At 40.1% G+C, this 18,859-nt stretch overlaps 2 protein-coding genes across 2 annotated transcripts; one reads left to right on the top strand and one right to left on the bottom strand.

The window, feature by feature from the left end:
- Window positions 1-841: 841 nt before the first annotated feature.
- LOC308090359 (mannose-P-dolichol utilization defect 1 protein-like) lies at window positions 842-5,654 on the top strand. The gene is made up of 7 exons (XM_080435497.1): window positions 842-1,000; window positions 1,202-1,267; window positions 1,701-1,833; window positions 2,318-2,403; window positions 3,352-3,470; window positions 3,747-3,857; window positions 4,165-5,654. Exons 1-7 carry the CDS (start codon window positions 889-891, stop codon window positions 4,285-4,287), a joined length of 750 nt encoding a protein of 249 aa, XP_080291623.1. The 5' UTR covers window positions 842-888; the 3' UTR covers window positions 4,288-5,654.
- Window positions 5,655-6,112: 458 nt separating this feature from the next.
- Window positions 6,113-14,323, bottom strand: slc25a35 (solute carrier family 25 member 35). Its single transcript, XM_080434561.1, has 5 exons — window positions 13,814-14,323; window positions 13,423-13,488; window positions 13,131-13,283; window positions 10,785-10,919; window positions 6,113-10,025 (listed from the first exon to the last, which is right to left on the bottom strand). The coding sequence occupies exons 1-5, from the start codon at window positions 14,183-14,185 to the stop codon at window positions 9,855-9,857; spliced, it is 897 nt and encodes a 298-aa protein (XP_080290687.1). The 5' UTR covers window positions 14,186-14,323; the 3' UTR covers window positions 6,113-9,854.
- Window positions 14,324-18,859: the final 4,536 nt, after the last annotated feature.

The following is an 18,859-nucleotide window of genomic DNA, read 5'->3' as shown; positions in this document are numbered from 1 at the left end:
ATAAGAGATTTTGAAGCTCTTGCCATATCCTAGCCCTAATACATGACTGTCATATAGTCATGGATGAACTTCAACATAGTGTTTGCACTTTCTTTATTTTTGGCCCGTACATCTACTTAAACGTTCAGATTTCAAATATAAATAGCTTAACCCATGGCCACGGATGTTACAATTATGTACGGCCCCTCAAAAGTACCCGTATTTTCCGTATTGTTAAATAAAAAGCATTTTAATCCGATTGGTGGCCATTTTCGCCTTAACCACGCCTCCCAACCTCCTATCGGTTGGGAGGTGTCTTGCACTCTGATACATTATAACTATATGAGAAAATGGCCACCAATCGGTTCAAAATGCTTTTTATTGAATAATACGGAAGATACAGGTACTCTTGAGGGTCCGTACATAATTATAACATCCGTGGCCATGGGGAAAACACTTAATAGTTGAAATCTGAACATTAATGTAGATGTACGGGCCAAAAAGGGAGAAAGTGCAAACATCAGGACAGTTGAAGTTCATCCATGATGACGGTCATGACTCATGACATGACAGATGACCGTCTTGGATCCATGCTACCTGTATCCGTGAAGTGATCTGTATCCTGAAACACTTATTGTTGTTGAGTTTACCAAGTTTATGCATATTTGAGTTCAAGAATTTAGTCAAGAATTGAGTTGTTAAATGTGAACGCAAATAAAGATGTGTGTGTGTGTGTGTGTGTGTGTGTGTGTGTGTGTGTGTGTGTGTGTGTGTGTGCGTGTGCGCGTGTGTGTGTGTGCGTGTGTGTGTGTGCGTGTGTGTCGCCTGCCTCGTAGCAACATTTTGGGGAACGTACCACCCCCATGCATTCCCAGTGAAACAACAGCAGCATTCCTGATCCCGATCATCATGGACACGTTGGAAGAGAACTCACTGTCTCCTGTTAAAGAATTCCTTCTGACTTATTTGATGCCTGAAAAATGCTATGATAACTTTTTCGTCCATTTTTACTTTACACACGGTGAGGAATGTTTTGACAGACTGAAGCTAAACGGTGTTTGTGGGCGGTTCCAGTGTTTACTTTTTACTCTGATCTCTCATCTTTATTCTTACTCTAATTATTATAACGTTACAAGCTAATTTGCCTATATTTATATGTATGGAAAACAACTTTCCAACGACAGGCTACCGCTGCTGTTCTAAAGTCATTCTCATGTTTTAGTGCCCTGCTTGAAGATTGTACTGAGCAAAACAGTAGGGCTGTGGATTTTACTGGAGATTGTCATAGGTGAGGAATTTCACATTTGTCTTACGAATACAACCACTAGGGTACTTCTGTATCAGGCTTAACATACAGTACATTTCCTTGTAACTTTACAAACTGTAAAACACACCACTTAAATAACCAATAATAACCACTTTGTGGTACAATTTGTTGTAGATTTACAGCTGCAGGACTGCAAACAGCAAATTTATGAGCACACACCACAGAAAAGTCTGTTAGCCTGAATACTTATTTGTCAATAATGTCTAGGCTAGACAATAATTGTGGTTTATTAGTGTTATAGAGAGGACAAATTTGGAATTTCACATACCCCAGCAACAACATAATGTCAGCCAATATCACTGCATAATTACATTTCTTTGTGTAGTCTATGGTTTAAAGAATCGCCCTGAATTATGACGTCTCCATTGCCAACCTCATATGTGTCTTCTCACAGCACCTCTAGCTCAAGTGTTGAAGATAATAAAAGGGAGGAATGCAGATGGTCTGAGCCTGACCTCTGTTCTCCTGCAGCTGTATGCTGGCTCAGGACCCGTGCTGTTTCTCATGGCCAAGGACTTCCCCCTCAGGTACAAGGGAATTATGTCAAAGACCATATGGGACATATTCAATGGAAGGCTAAAGGCAAAACTTGTGTCAAAGATGCCGTACCCTGACTGAGGTTGTGTAGGAGGCAGTAGGGCAACTTGTATCAATACGTTTTGATGATCTTAGCTGATCATTAATGATAGTTCACTAATGTTTGTGCAGCAAACTACAGTATCTCTATAGCATATATTATAACGTGTATTGCTTATGCCCAAACAACAACCAACATAAGATTTATTTTCTTTTCAATGTACTGCACTGAAAAACACTGCACACCTGCATTACATCTTTTGAGATTTTACATCTTCTGAGATTTTACATCTACTACTACCCACAGTTTTCATTCTATTTTAGGATTCTTTCAGTTAAAGAGTTAATTAACCTTATTGTTTGTGCTAAAATCATTCTATTGTTACTGTGTAAACAGTTGCCTTAATGCCCCATTTTTATCTTATCTTAAAACAGTGCCTGGGGCGAAAGGCTCTTCATGTTGATTCAGACTGCATTGATTGGCTTCCTCATCCTGCATTACCGCGGTTACACCCTCAAAGGTTTGTGTGTATTCAAGTCAGGTACTGTAAACACAGTGGTTCACATTTTCTCATGTCAAGGACCCCAAAATTATTTGTTGTATTTAGCCACGGACCCCCATCTGAAAAGAAGTCAGAGACCCCCCCCCCCCCCCTTGTAGATTTGCTATTTTCAAATAGCCGAAGTATGTAGGTTAACAGCTGCATGGGACCCCCTGGAACCCCACTTTGAGTACCATTGCTGTAAACACAGCCTCTCTCAACAACAGAATTCAGATAATACTTGGCTTATGGTTCACAGCAGTGTAGTGTTTCAATGTTGTTGAAGATCAAGTTGTCTTTCACTGTTTATACATATTTTCAAATAAAATCAATTTCCTGCAAACAATACCTGACTCACACTACAGTCTGAGCAATTTATCATTTGCCTATAAATCACACCACAGTGTGAAGAACATACAATGAAAATAAACGTTTTTAGTATACATTCTGTACATACTTGATTGCTCTGCTCACTTTTATGTTCAAATTCACGTACTGATGTGACTGACTTGGTCATAAGAATGCAGTTTCTTTTGAGCTTCGTATACAATACATACTGAGTGTATTGTATACGACTTTGTAAAAATCTAGTACAATGTACTATTTCCAGCAGTTGTATAAATATCACATACAAATCCACTCACTTTAGCAAACCTTGACCCAGCCAAGGTTTGCTAGAGTGAGTGGATTTAGGCTCACAGGGATGACATTTTTCACCATAGCTTTTTACAGCTACCCAACCCAGTAGTTTATGACTGTCATGTATCTAAAGGAATGAGAAACAGAGTGACAATCTTATAGTGAAAGGATCACACACATCCAGGTTACCCCACAATTGGCTGTATTAAGCCATTGGTCAAACTAAATAGCTTTTAACACCGAAGATTCTTCTCTGTCAGGGTTTATATCCCAGGGTTTATGTTGCAGGAATGTTGCTGATCTCGGCCTACAGTGTTGCTATGCTACTCCTGGGCTCTCCAACATCCTCTACAGCTGTCATCTCTACGATACAGGCCTCCAGCGTGGCAGCAGTAATTGCAAGCAAGGTAGCAACTCGAAGGGTTAACTTTATGGTATGCATATTTAGAGGATACTCTATTCTAATGAGGTGGGTCCTATAGCTCATGAAGATGGTTGTTTATCTAAATGTATTCACGATGAGTCAATTACTTTTTCTTTTTATTCATGTTACAGGACCACATTGGAAACGAGTGTTTATTACGCTTTATCCTGGGTTTAAGTCGAATTAAATCAAATCAACTGCCTTGTCAACGGTGGGGAATGTTATTTTATTTATTTGCTTGTTATGTATTGTACTACAGACTATCCAGGCCGGGACTAACTACTCCAATGGTCATACTGGACAACTCTCCAGTCTCTCCGTGTTTCTTGCCTGGGCAGGCTCTGCAGCACTTATCTTTGTTTCTCTACAGGTATGTTAATGCTAACCCTGCTCCACTTGCACACTTGTGCGAGTGCATACACACACAAATACAGTATATATACACGTAGATTCATGGCCACACATAAGCTGAACAAAAGGAAATTAACAATTCATTTCTACATCTTTAGTAATTTATCATTATTACCTTTTATTTCATGTAACTTTTTATTTTAAAATTTTATTTCTGCTTCAGTATTGACTATAATATATGACCTGTGAGTATGAAAAAAAAATCAATAAACAGAACGTTTAAAAAACAAAAACAAATATTTTCACTTATTATCCTCCTATTTTAGAACACAGGGAAGTCTCTCACCACGCTGGCCCATACACTGTCTGCCTGTCTCAGCTGTATCCTGCTAGTGCAGGTCGTCTGCTGCAGGAACAACAGCGCCTCTATGAAACAGAAGAGTGAGTAATGGTCAATGTGACAACTAGTCAGCAATATAATTTAAACGTAGGGCAGTCTGTGAGTCAGAGAATTAACCAGGAGGAATAGTCCTGTTGCCACCCTGTGAACATTATCCATTTTCTTAAACAATGTGATATTGCCCCCTAGTGATGTAACTAAGAATAGCTTCTTATTCACTTTTTATGTGAAACATAGGGTGTCATGTATTAAAACGTTGAAGTGCAAGAAGAGATGATGTGTGATGGGAAACATTTACTCTCAGTAGGGGAAGGGAAATATGCCTGTATTACAGTTGCTGTCGGGTAGAAACCTTGTATGTTTGTATGTATGTTTCTGTTTATTAAAGAGGTGGAGAAGCTGGGATACCCCTGTTAAAAACACTCTACAGCATGTAACAGCAATGATTGTGGTCAGAATATAGAGCTTTAACTTGTTAACCAAAATGTTGTTCTAACCAAAAAATATCACATACCCTACCTTCAATTCATGGGAAAGAAATATAAATGAAAAGAATACACTCAAAACTTGTTTTGAGGTGAAAAGCTCTAAACCACTCAATTTGGCTTTTAAGATTATTAAAGATTATCATAACTCAACAACATAATAAGCATAAACAATGTAAATTGAAAGTCAATGAGGGCCTTAGAGAGAGTGAGAGTGTGTGTGTGTGTGTGTGTGTGTGTGTGTGTGTGTGTGTGTGTGTGTGTGTGTGTGTGTGTGTGTGTGTGTGTGTGTGTGTGTGTGTGTGTGTGTGTTTTTTTAGACAGTATTTAAACTGCTCTTAACAAAAAACCCAGTGAACTTTCTTACTAATGGTGGTCCATTATAGACCACTGCTTCTCAATGATGGGTCTGGGAAACCCCAGGGGTCCTTGAGGGGTATCAGGGGTGCCCAGCTAAATGATTCAGTTAGGAACCAAATGCACCCTTAAGGGTCTGTAACTCTATGAGTGTACAAATGGAACCAACACAGTTTAGCACAGGGGGAGACAGGTTTTGTGAGTTTGAACCGGACCATCTATTAGACTTCCTCACACTTATATGCAAAGGGTTGTTCATCTGCTCTGTGGGTTCATGCTGTATAGAAAAGTATTTGTATTTGATTGTCCTCTACAGTGTGTCATAGGTATTCTATTAGCACATTTAGTTATCTCATATTGTCTCTTTTATTTTATTTGAATGTCAGTAAAGCAAAACAATTATCATAATGTTTATTGAACAGTACTGTGAATGTTTCTATGATCTCTTTGTGGTTTTGGTACATTTCTAATACACAGTATATGGGACCACGGTGGAAACAAGTCCCCAGGACCTTTTTGTGTTATCCTTTTAGCCCAAGTGTTTGTACTTCCGTGCTGTTTAAAATTTTGACTAATAAAGTATTCAATCAATCAATCAATAAACAACATGTTAAAGTACTGTTCAGAGCTATAACCTTCCTGTAATTAGGCTTTACATCAGAATTGTAATGTATATGCTAAATTATTTCAGGAGCAGTGTTACTCACGCACATCTGGTATCTGTGTGGACATTTACCTATCTGTAATCTTTATCTCAGCCTCATGTTACCTCAAGTGTGGCTGTGTGTGCATACACTATGTTCGTTAGTCACTCATTTCCATTTGTAGTTGTGTTCAGAATTTGAGATATTTGTGATTGATTAGTTTGTTATTGTGTGAGTTACTAATGCCCAGCTGAGGCTGAGAACCTACCAACAGATTTAAAGCATGATAATACTTAATCTATATTGAATGACAAAGAAAGTAGACTAGAAATAGAAGATTAGACTTTGATTTTCATATTTTAAAAACAAAACCACACCAACAAGTCACTTCAATGTCAATACATGTTCTTTATCTCACAACACCCAAGGATGTGGTACTTTCCAATGTGGAACTGAGAAAGTACCACATTTGAACTTTCACATAAGTGGGAGAGTATAACAAGTGGGAGTGTAAGAAAAATGTGTTTAGCTGTTGCATAACTACTGGGGAGACCTTTGTTAACCCACAGAGGAAATTCATTTTCTGCTTCACCCAGCTGGGGAGGGGGGCTGTTAGGAGTTAAGTGTCTTTCTCAGGGACACTTGGACAATTGACAAGTAGGCAGGAGTTGAACCAGTGACCTTCTGATGACATCTACCCACTAAGCTACAGTCTGTTCTGATTACACGTCTTTTCTATCCAACTGAATGCAAAAGAAAAGAAAAGTCATACAATATCAGCGAGGACATAGTCGGGCAGAAACCTTGTATCTTTTTTTCGTAACCCAATGCCCCACTTCGTCGTTGCAAGACAGTGTCACACAAAGGTTGCAGAAATAGACGGTCTACAAACTCAGTGAGTCACAGTGCGTCACTGTGAGCCTGTAGATCGGCTATTTTTGTTATTTTGGAAACAAATTGTAAGTGAAAGTGGTTAAGTTTGTCTGAGTTTTAACCAATGAAAACAAGTATTAAGATCTTGTGACTATATAATAACTACATTGAATCCATTGGAACACATTTTTTTTTTCATTTCCTGAAAAGTAACCGTTTTGAACATACAACATCCGACAGCGACAATATAAAACCTACCCATGAGGTAATACACCCCAAATGAAACAAAGAGTTGTATATGGAGTGGATGGGGTGGGTTGCCAGTATCTTAACATTGACACCATAGGCATAAACAGTACTCCAGGCTATTGGGATCAGTATACAGTCACATAATAATACAAATAAAGAAAATACCAAAAAGGCCAAAGCAATTTTAGAGCCAAACTACATATCGTCAGTGTCCAGCCGGGACCAGCTAACTCCATTTTCAGTTTTTTTTTTTTTTTTCATAAATCAACGCTATTGAACCCCCTCTACATCTGTGTAATTTTTTTTTTTATAATAACATATGAAAAGTATTAAAAAGCGCCTCTGACGAAAACTCCTAACTCCATTGGACCCTCAAACTGTCCGTCAAAAACAAACAACTCCCCCCTCCTCTCAGACTCTCAGAGAAGCTCTGCTCTGTATGAGGCAGACAGGGAGAAGATTTTTCAATGCTTTTGGGAGAACATAAACTGGGAAGAGAAGAGAATGTATGTGCAAGGTTTGATAGATGTCACCCCAGTAAAGAGGGGAAGGGTGTCTTCACAAAGGTCATCTGCTCGTGTTTTCTTTTTAAATGTTAATGGACAGAGAATGAGTGTGTGCAGGAGTTTGTTTCAAACATCTCCAAGAGCTCAAGGAGATCATGCCAAAAGACTTTCACAGCTTTTATGACAATCTAAAGCACTAAGAAACACCCACCACACACACGCAACACACAACACACAACACACAACAGTGTGATAATAAAATGTTGATAGGTATATGATAGGTAAATTCAACTGTGGTTGTTATTGTTAGTGCAGTAGGCTACAGATTCTATTTTTCATGAATGTATTTTGTATTTATATGCCATTTATTTATTGTTGGTGTGCCATGATCGCTTTTGTTAAATACATGATTGAGTATTGAGGCAGAATTGTTTGTTGCACTCAACTGTAGAAGAACAACAGTGGTAACAGTTAGATCCATGGTTGTTTACAATGCATGTTAAAATAAAAGTTGTTTAAGTACAGAATTTAGCTTGATCTATAGTATATGAGGATGGCGCTCACCATAAATAGCTGATCTCCAAGCTCACAATGCGTTGTGATGTGTTGTGAGCTTTGAGATCCATTGCCAGCTGTTCTTATCAATGATGGACAAAACCTCCTAACTCCACTTGCACTGGATTTGGGTAAAGTGTTGATAATATAATGACACATGCAAGTATCTGATAATATATAAAGTCACAATACCAAGTTTGATGAGGCAGTATTGCTTTGTTTTAAAAATATAAGGTCTGAAAAATTGATATTTTGTTTTTCATTTCCTGAACAATTACCATTTTGGATTTAGCTGGTTCCGGCCGAACAGCAGAGATATGGTACATATACTGTTGTTGGTACTTATTGGTAATTGGTAATTATGCAGCTATTACAAAATCACTTTCTTGTAGGCTACTTCAACAGGTCTTTAGCACTGTGCTGTTTGGTTACGGTTATGTAAAGTTGGCCCCATGACGATTGGCAAATAGAACTTGGCAGCGCTATCATACCAACATAGTTGAAATGTCAGCGTTTATAGCAGAGGCCAAGATTGAATCAACTTTCAAATCGCAGAGGATGTGGAATGTCTTTAAGGACACTAAAAAACAACTATGGTAGGTGGCTTGAAAAGTATAATAGACTAATATCTCAGACATAAACATGCTCTTTGCTGTCAGCATTTATCATTTTTGTTATTTTAAACACACATTTTATAAATGAGTGTTCAAGGGACTGCTGTGTTTATCTGTATGAAAAATAAAATTGCAGTTAAACTTGGAAGGAGTGATATGGAGATATGGGGTTAGACCCAACATTGATCCACAGGGTTTGACTACTCCCCCGCCACCGCCAAAGTCAAAAACATCTGTGTGCCGTTTCCATTTCCGATAGAAGTAATAGAAGTAGTTGATTTGATGCAGCCATAAGTGTAAATGTGGCAAAGCACAGTTTTCCTGATAGCAGTAGGGGATTACTTTGTAACAATTTGTGGGATCCCTCCTAAAAATAAAATGGTTAACAGTAACTTTGATGAACATAACTGAAAAGTTTAAATCCCTCCTAAAAATAAAATGGTTAACAGTAACTTTGATAAACATAACTGAAAAGTTAAAATCAGAAACTCTTGGACATATGAAACTCAGCTGAAAGTCAGCAGTGTATAAACCTAGACCATTTTACCCCCCCGCCCACACACAAACAAAATATTCACAAAACTCGTGACATTGGTTTCTACCAAACGACATGCATGACTGTATATTCCTGCCATTGACCTTGATCAAGGTCCTGGTATTACAATTGGTCCCTGGGCGCTGAACTGTGGCTGTTAACTGCTGTTAAGTAAATAGGATGGGTCAAATGCAGAGGACAAATTTCTTCCCAAAGGGGATAATAAAGTATGCCTTACCTTATCTATTTAAAATATTTAGCTTTTGGAATGGCATGTAGTTGTGGTATTACAGTACATGATGCTACTATACAAGATGTTTCTTCCTTTAGATTATTGCATAAATCCTCTAATCTCCTGTGCCATATAAGTTAAAATCAAGTTAATACATTGATTCCTGTGAGGAAATGTCAACATGTATTGCTAAAATGCAATGTTTATGCACAAATGACACCAAGATGAATTCATGTACAATTCCTGTCTATAATGAATAAAGTAACTCTGATTCTGGAGTGTTACAGTAACTGCAGGTTAAATACATTTAGCCCTGTTGCATTTTGGTTATCAGAATACCACAGAAACTGAGCCAATGTGCTACGTACATTCTAGGCATTTTCTGCTGAAGTGCTTCAACATCTTTTGTAGATAGTCACCTCTACTCTTTCCCATAAGGAGAATAAAGCAGCTCCTAGTTTGCGATTACCTCTTTAAAATGAGCTCATTAAATTAACACTCATTTACCTGTGAACTGAGTGCTTAATACATAATCCATTTTCATGCTTGACTTCGTCTCTCTGGTGCTATCTGTACTGCTTGTAGAGCTTGCGCAGTTCATCCCAGAGCAGCAAAGACAGAATGGTGTGTGGGCCTAGACGGAAATAGGAGGCTCCCAAACCTTTGTAGAGTCCTGTAAAGCCTTCCTTCTTCAGTGTTTTTGAGAAGCAGTCAAAAAATCCTCTATAAAGTTGACCCTAAAAGAGAAAATGACATCTTGTGAAAGTTGTGCAGGGTGACTCTCTCGCTGCATCATGTAAGGGAGTGAACACAGAGAGTCTTGAGATAAGTCACTACAGGCGTGGACACTTCAGAAACAAGTCCTGTGTTCTTGTTTTTTTGAGCTGCCAGCAATACAGCTGTACTTACAAAGCACTCAGAGTAGCGGTGCAACTCTGCACTTTGACTGAAAACCTGAGAATATTTTAACTATGTAACGACATAGATAAAATAACCCTTTATTAATCCCAGAGGAGAAATTCAGATGTAAGCACAGAGGTAAGAGTCGATAAAAAAATGAACATAATAGGCTTAGACACAAGACATCTTCACTGGGTTTCTTAATGACCGAGTTAAGAGATGTACAGGCTTGTACGGGCTATTAAATATAAGTATAAACGTACTCTATCATCACTTAATATTATGAATGAATACTGTATACATTTATCACTTATATACAGTATATGGCTATCAACAGCATGAATACACAGTATGTACAGTCTATCAAGGAATATATAGGACGGTGAATATGTAAGTAGGTCTCTCATCAGTACACATAGAAACAAGTGTCAGCTGAGTCTATCAGCTGACAGTAGTCAAGTATTTTACCACAATATCAATGTTATATAGAATCACACTAATTCAGAAAGTATTCTCTGTGGCCATGTTATAAAGATGTATAGTGATAGTTTGATGTTGTTTGCTAACATGAAACAAAGTCAATACTACGTCCTTACCTTGCCTAGATGATCCACAGGCTGGTTATAGAGTCGTGTGCTCACCACATCAAAAGGCGTCATAGCCAACACCACAACCACACTGCTGATCATGCCTGCAGTCAATGCCACCAGCCAGCTGCCACTTGGAAATACCTAGGATGTTGAAAGAGAGTACAGTGAGGTTCCTGCTATGCTAAGAAAACATACTTGCTAGATTTCAAAGGTGCAGCTAGTCCTTCAAAACCGCCCTAAAAACCCACCTGTTCAAAATTGCTTTTCCCAGTTTAGGTCGAGTTGAGAATGTTCAAAATCTTTGTTTAACTGTTTTTATTATTGTACTTATCTTATTTGTTTGTTTTTTCCTAATAACGCCCCCCCCCCCTTATGTAAAGCGACTTTGAGTACTTAGAAAAGCACTATATACAGTAGATCTAAGGTATTATTATTATTAATCATGCAAGTCATCATTTACCTTTAAATTAAATGTCGCATTGTACGTAGTATAGCCTCGATTCAGAAAGATTATACAGAAAAAGAGTGTTAATTGAACTCTTATGGGTACGTTTTTACACTGTGGATTTGACTGTATATGGTCTTCAATAAGTGAACCTGCACATAATGCAAATATATTTTAGCAATAAAAGTCAGCATGTGACACGAGCCTGTTGTAATGCCTATGAACAAGATTTTTATTTTTCCCCTCACCACTCCAAGTTGTGTAAGCTGCATGTGCTTTGCTAAGGGGGTGATGGGAAGAATGGTGTCGAGTTTCCATTCCAAAATGGTGCAAAAGGCTAGTGCTCTGTCCAAGCTCCTCTGAGATGAGAAAAGGCTGGGAATAAGGCTAGACTGATTGGTTTTGTGAGCAGTACACAAACACTGACTACAAAGTAGACCGGCCATCTTTCTTGAAAATGCATTTCTAAAATAAACAGAACAATTTTAAAAGGTACATAAGGCACCACAATTTTACTGGTCAACAGAGATTATATGGAATATTTACACATTTATAAATGGCTGTGCATCAAAGAGAGTGGAAACAGAACAAGCGTTGTGAAAGAGACAGAAGGTTCTGTAACGTGTGAGACCAGTGAGACAAACCAATAGCAACCAACTGAATGCAAACCACTTTTATCTAAATACTTCAACTTTTACTCTATGAATAAGAGTAGTAGACTGACTGTCAACTATTCAATCCATCACAACCTATTTATAACAAAAGTGACTGAACTTAACAGGGGACTGAAAGTAAAAGCTAATACAAATGGTTTCATTTCCTGTTTAGTTAGTTTAGTTAACATACATTACTATGATGCTTATGCTTACCACTCAGTATGATACAGTGCACCCTGGAACACCTTATATCACACTCACAAAATGCATTTCTACAAGTTTTAGATGGAGGCATTATGAATTGTCCTTTTATAAACCATAGGCCTACATACTTTATGTTAGATTACAATTTGATAATATGAATGTGTCCTGGTTCAAATCTAGTATGGGAGGTGTCCTCCTGCACTGTACCTTTAAGGAAGTGAAAACATGCCATGAACTTTTATCAAACTCATGGCTTCAATCTTATTCACACTTTAGCTTGGATAGGTGGGTGAGTGTCATTATTTCCCTCAAGTTCGGGTGGGTGGAACCCGAGCAAAATTCAGCTGTTGGGTGCCTCCGAGATGTTGTGACTACCCGAACCCAGTTCGGCTATTCCGCATCGTTTCCTCATTCATTCAGCCCAGCTTCAAGTTCATTCTGTCAGCACTAGCAAGTGATAAGCAGCGTTAGTTTGGAAGAGACATGAGCCAACTTCCAGGAGGAACAAACCCCTCTGAAATATCATAAACACAGCCTATCGCAATAAAGGGAAAACCCTATAATCCATATACCTCCGTCACAAATTCCCCACAGTGTGTCGCGGTCACGATATCCAGGCATTAATTTAACCATCTGTTCCACTTCCAGCAGTGCTGCTGGCTGTAGTGCAGCCTATACACTGCACACCACCAACAGCGCCAGCCGTGAGCACAAGCCACAGAAATGAAATGACACTTGTCAGTCCACGTTTTTTGGGGGGTTCGGTAAGTCCAACCGAACCGAACCCACGTTGACTGTTCTACTGGAGTATGCAGCTACCTTAAACAAAGGAAAGGGGGTACATAGAATAACAAGCATTATGTTCTGACCTCACCACTGAGTCTGAATGCCTTCAACGTTACTATACCAACCCCCCTATTTTGCCAGATTGTTCTTCTCTGTGTCTCTATTTGGGGTTATGTCCTGCACTGGTGTCTACGTGAATTTCCTCCGGGGAATTAATAAAGTACAGTATATCATCATCATACAGATTTAGCACATCCTAACCTGTAGGTCAATCACAAGTTCCTTCGAGGCAGAGAAAGTGGAGAGTTGAGCAGCCGACCCCACGCTGACCCTTGGTACTGCAGCAGTGGAGCCCCTCCACAGTCCCAGAAAGCCATGTTGCCTCTGGATGGCCACCAGAGCACGGATCATTCCCTGACATGGACAGCAAACATTAGTTAACAGTAGTAACATTAGTTAACAGTAGTAACATTAGTTAACAGTAGTAACATTAGTTGCTGGCTGCATTGTCACCGATCTAAGGTGGCATCATTTTGGTACCAAGATGTGTTACCTGGTGTTGATGCTGGTGTCCAACAGCGATGGATGAGGTTGCCTGACTTTGAAGATGGGTCTTTACCTATCAGAGTCCCAAAACAAGCCATCAGGAATTCAGCTTACCTTGAAATGACACAGCATATAGCCTACTATAACGTTTAAACTAAGCCATACATACTGTAGTAGTACTAGCAGCTGTGTTAGCCTACCTTTATACATACACTCTATTACACTGTCAAATCATCAGTGTTCATTTATCCATTTGCACATTTGTAACTTTGACAGTGTAGCTTCAAATGGGACGGGTCCATCTATAGGCTAGTACATTACACACTATTAGTTATCACTGGGTACAGTTTAGCAAAGGTCAGACCAGTGTGTGTACTAATCGTATAATACCTACTAACCAAATATACGGGACTGCCCATCACGGCACCGACAACCCCAGCAACCGCCCCTGCCACCGTGGTTTTGGCCGCGCTGACCCTCCCATCAGTGTGGATGTAACCGGCGGAGTCCATGACAGAATACGAGCCCAGCCTCACTCCATTCATAAAGAACTGGTACACGAGTCCAGGCACCAGACCCTTCTGTAAGCCGGCCAGTCCCTCCACTCTGCCGATCGTGTAAAACGCATGGAAAACGTTCCTATAGTAAACCTGGTACGTGCCCCGGCTCTTGAGTTCTCCCTGCAGCTGCATGCGCGTTTTCACCACCTCCAGTGGGTTCGTGAACAGACACGCACCGCACGCAGCCGTCCCGCTCAGAACGAAATCCATCGCAGCCGATCAGATCAGATCAGATCAAGGTCAACTTCTCTCTCTGCCTGGCTGGCTGTCTGTGTCTGTCAGACGGTCACATCCAGGGTCACACCAGAGGACCAGCGGGCAGCAGCACCTCCGTCCATAATGTTCCTTCCCTTTCTATCAGTTCTTGTACAACAGCCAGAGATGCCAGGTTTTGGGAGAGAAACAAGCAACCATGTCTATGAAAACAAGCCCAAAAGAAGCAACTGCTACATGATGAGCCCTTGCTAATTGAAAATAGCCGATCTACAAGCTCACAGATCTACTATTTCAAAACAATCTTTAAGAAAATGTAAAAAAAAATGAATATCTTTGAAACATTTTAACAACGCAAATCTTGAATGGGCGGGGTCCCTGGCACAAATACATATTTGGGGTCCTTGACATGAAAATGTTTAAGAACCACTGATTTAAACAACATAAAAAAAATAAGCCCAAATAACCAACTATACTTGCGAAACAAGCCCAAAAAAACTCCAAACGACTTAACAGAAAAATAAGCCCAAAGTCGCTTATAATAAATGGACATGGCAACGCTGTGTACAACAACAACGCGCACGGGCACGTTCACGCTCCTCCTCTTATGAGCGTCTCCTCGTACGCTCGTGCTTAACCAATGAAAACGCTGCCTGAGCCCTGCCCGATATAACTCTATGGACGTATCACGTCACCAGTCCCATTTAGGACCTCTCCCTCCGCTCCTAGATGAGCTTCCCATCACTGTAGCGGCAACCGACAAAGGTAGAGTCCGTCCAGACGTAGTGTGGATCACCCTTTTCGCCACATCGTATCCAAAAAGTAAAGGTAGCCCCAGACACCTACAGATGTTTGAGGCTTTTTAAGTAAACTTTTTTAGGACGGGGTTGAAAAAAACGTTTAAATCGCTTATTTAGTCAACAGCATGCCATGTTTTCCCATTGTAGTCGAATCGGGAGCAGTACTGGCACCTGCCGCAGGGGGTTCTTCTGGATTAGTAGTAGTAGTAGTAGGAGTTTGATTGAATATTATTTTTGATTGGAGTAGTATCCAAAGTAGTAGTAGGTTAGTAGTATTGGTGGTACAGTAGTAACAATTTAGACCTGGGATTCTCTAATCCTGTATTAATCACAAGAAAATAAATGCACTATTGCAACAAAACCATTGAAATGTTTTGTTTTTTGTAGGACATGGTGGTCAGGTCACAGTATGATTAGGAGTAGGCTAATGCAGATTAGGTACACAGTTCGCACACTCAAATCCAGCCTCTCTCTATGAGAGAGAGAGAGAGAGAACATATTACTCCAGTTCTAGCTTCACTACACTGGCTCCCGGTTGTTTTTAGGATTGATTTAAAAATTATTTTACTAGTTTATAAAGCTCTAAATGGTCTGGCACCTTCCTACCTCTATGACTGCCTAGAGAGATATGTTCCAAACCGGCCCCTCAGGTCTTCAAGTGCTGACCTGCTCGAGGTGCCTACAATGACATATAAAAACACGGTGAAGCAGCATTTTGCTTCTACGGGCCGACAGCGTGGAATAAACTCCCATTACACCTAAGACAGGCAGCCTCAAGACCTACTTCTTCACTCTTGCTTTTAGCTGATTTTTTGGTTGATTTTTAAATCTCTGTGTTGTTACCCATGTCCTCACTGTATTGCCTGATTCACTGCCTTTTGCTATTATTTTAATGTTGTTTTATGCTTTTTCTTTTTTCTTTTTGCCTTATTGTTACATTGGTTGTAACTGTAATTGTATTCTTGCTCTGTAAAGCACTTTGAGCTGCATTTCATGTCATGAAAGGTGCTATACAAATAAAGTGTATTATTATTATTATTATTATTATTATTATGGATACAGGATAGGTGGGCACTAGGGACATATGGTCTTAAGTAATGTTAAGTATACGATGTGCACACGGTACATCATTATCAGACCTTTTTTATTTATAGTTATTCTATTTATAGTGGCTCATAGGAATAGCCTACGTGACAACCAAGAACAGTCTCGTGACCACCGGAGAGACAGTTGACAGCCGGAGTGTAGACGGCACCCGAGAGCAATATGGGTTGGCGCCCCAGCCTGTATCTTCCGTGAGGAAGAAGCCCAACAAACCCACGGTGAGGCCTTTCAGGCAAGCCGCAAATGTAGCCTGCAGTACCACCACGGCCGAAGGAGGGGCCCGGACAGGAAGCAATCCACAGAGCCTAGTCCCTCCACGTGCCAGAGCCTCCCCCGGTCCCGGTAGAGTAGTTCCAGAGAAGCGGACTGAGGGGCCCTGGCTTTCCCTAAGAGGACTGACCGTGGGTAGCTACTGGGATGTAAGTCAGGGCTTGATCAACCCCGGCTGGGTCACCTGGGCGAGGGTGTATGTTGCGAGACCCGAAACACCCGTCGACCCCAGGCTACAACACTGATATGATATGGCCCAGGTGCATCCATTCCACGTGATGTTTTTTATTTGTAACTGTATCCAACTGTATATCAACTTCTTGTTTATGCCCCAAAATGACTGGATATAAAGGTTTTGTAGCAATTGTAGAAATATTAGACCTTAATTGTCGAATGTTTAATCATGTTCTAATCATGTATACTTTACTTAAAAACATTTTACAAATATTACATTTTTTTACATTTTGGTAAAAATAGCCAATGGTCACAGGTGTCTTGCAACGCATTGTGTGCTTGTGTACCACCTGTAATAATGCCGTGGACCCTAGTCGACCATGGACCATTAATTGAATAAAAGTTTATTATGAGTATTTATGTGTGTGAGTTCTTATAGTTATACAGTGTTCGAAGATTATAATGCATACATATAATGTATGCTATGTTTATACTGCATTATAAATGTTTATAATGCATAAGGTCGCCACAGCGAATCATCTGCCTCTATCTCATCCTGTCCTCTGCCTCCTCTTTCTCTCACACCAACTTACTTCATGTCCTCTTTCACTATCCGTAAATCTCCTCTTTGGTCTTCCTCTAGGCCTCCTGCCTGGCAGTTCCAACCTTACCATCCTTCTACCGATATACTATACTCACTCCTCTGTACATGTCCAACCATTTCTAACCTTAACAAGGCTGAGAGCTTCACAATCAAAGCGTGTGACAATGTTATCACAAGAAAGGAGGAAATTACCTACCTGGGTTCCATCTTGGAGGCAAACCTCTCCGGTGATAAGATGGCAGAAAGAGTCATCAAAAAGGTCAATCAAAGAACACGTTTTCTGTACAGGATCAACTTTCTAGTCAGTAAGAATACCCTGAAGATTCTCGCAGGGGCCCTCATCCATCCTCATCCATTGTCATTTCGACTATGCATGCTTCTCATGGTATCACAACACCACTAAGGCCTTAAAAACAAGGCTCCAGACATCCCAAAACAAACTGGTAAGGCTACTTCTTGGCCTCAATCATACAACCCATCTAACCCCTGCTCACTTTGCTAGGGTTGGATGGCTCAGGGTTGAGGACAGAGTACGGCAACTTGCGATGGGCCTGGTCTACAAGATTCGACACAACATTGGGATCCCCCTGTATTTGTCAAAATACTTCCAAAACATAAATGAAGTCCACAATCATAACACCAGAGGCAGCTCCACTGATCATGTTCAACCCAGATTTGGCACAAACAAGGGAATGAACTCTTTCTCATGCTATTCAACAAAAATGTGGAATGCCCTATACCCAAAGGAGTAAAAGAGTGTAAAACCCTACTCACTTTCAAAACTGCCCTAAAGAATCACCTTCAGGAGGCTGCAATTCCAAATTGGCCCCTGTCAAAGTCTTAACCTACCCCCCCCCCCTCCTCCTAAAACTGTCTATTGTACATATTTCTTGTTTTTCATACCAGTAACCTGTAAGCTGATTGTATGACGTTCTGCATAGTAGTGTATATTTGTATGTCTTCTTAAATGTCATCATGATTTGAGTGCACAGGGATCTCATTTTAAATAAGCCAAGTGCTTTTATGAGCGATCCAGTTTAGAGGACCTTGTATTGTGAATTGTACTTCCATGTACTTTTACCATGTCTTTCTAAATGAAGTATTCAATCAATCAATCTCAGTCTGTCCTCTCTGGCTTTATCTCCAAAACATCTAACATGCACTGTCCCTCTGTGATCCTATCCATCCTCGTCACTCCCAAAGAGAACCTCAACATTTTAGCCAATGCTACTATACCCCCAGCTCTGCTTTGTGTCTTTTCCTCAGTCCTTCAAACCATACAACATAGCTGGTCTCGTCTCACCACCGTCTTGTAAACCTTTCCTTTCATTCTTGCTGATAGTCTCCTATCACACCTGACACTTTTCTCCACCCGTTCCACTTCCAAACTGCTTCCACACGTTTCTTCACCTCTTTTCCACACTCTCCATTGCTCTGGAATGTTGACCCTAAGTACTTAATATATATGTACAGTACATATATAACAACAACATAAAATGATTTGGCCACCATGAGCCACCAGAACAGCTTCAAAGAACCTTGGCATAGATTGTATCCACAAGTTTCCTAGGGCGTTGTGGGCATCACTTCCTGTCGATTTGATCAGGTATCAGGGATCAAATCGACAGGAAGTGATGCCCACAACGACCTAGGAAACTTGTGGATAAGTCTCTGAAACTCTAGTGGAGGGATAGAACACCACTCTAACAAAAGATACGA

This window comes from Gymnoscopelus braueri, assembly GCF_963280865.1.
Source record: "Gymnoscopelus braueri genome assembly, chromosome: 8".
In the NCBI taxonomy this organism is placed as follows: domain Eukaryota; kingdom Metazoa; phylum Chordata; class Actinopteri; order Myctophiformes; family Myctophidae; genus Gymnoscopelus; species Gymnoscopelus braueri.
This window is presented reverse-complemented; position numbering and strand designations above follow the sequence as displayed.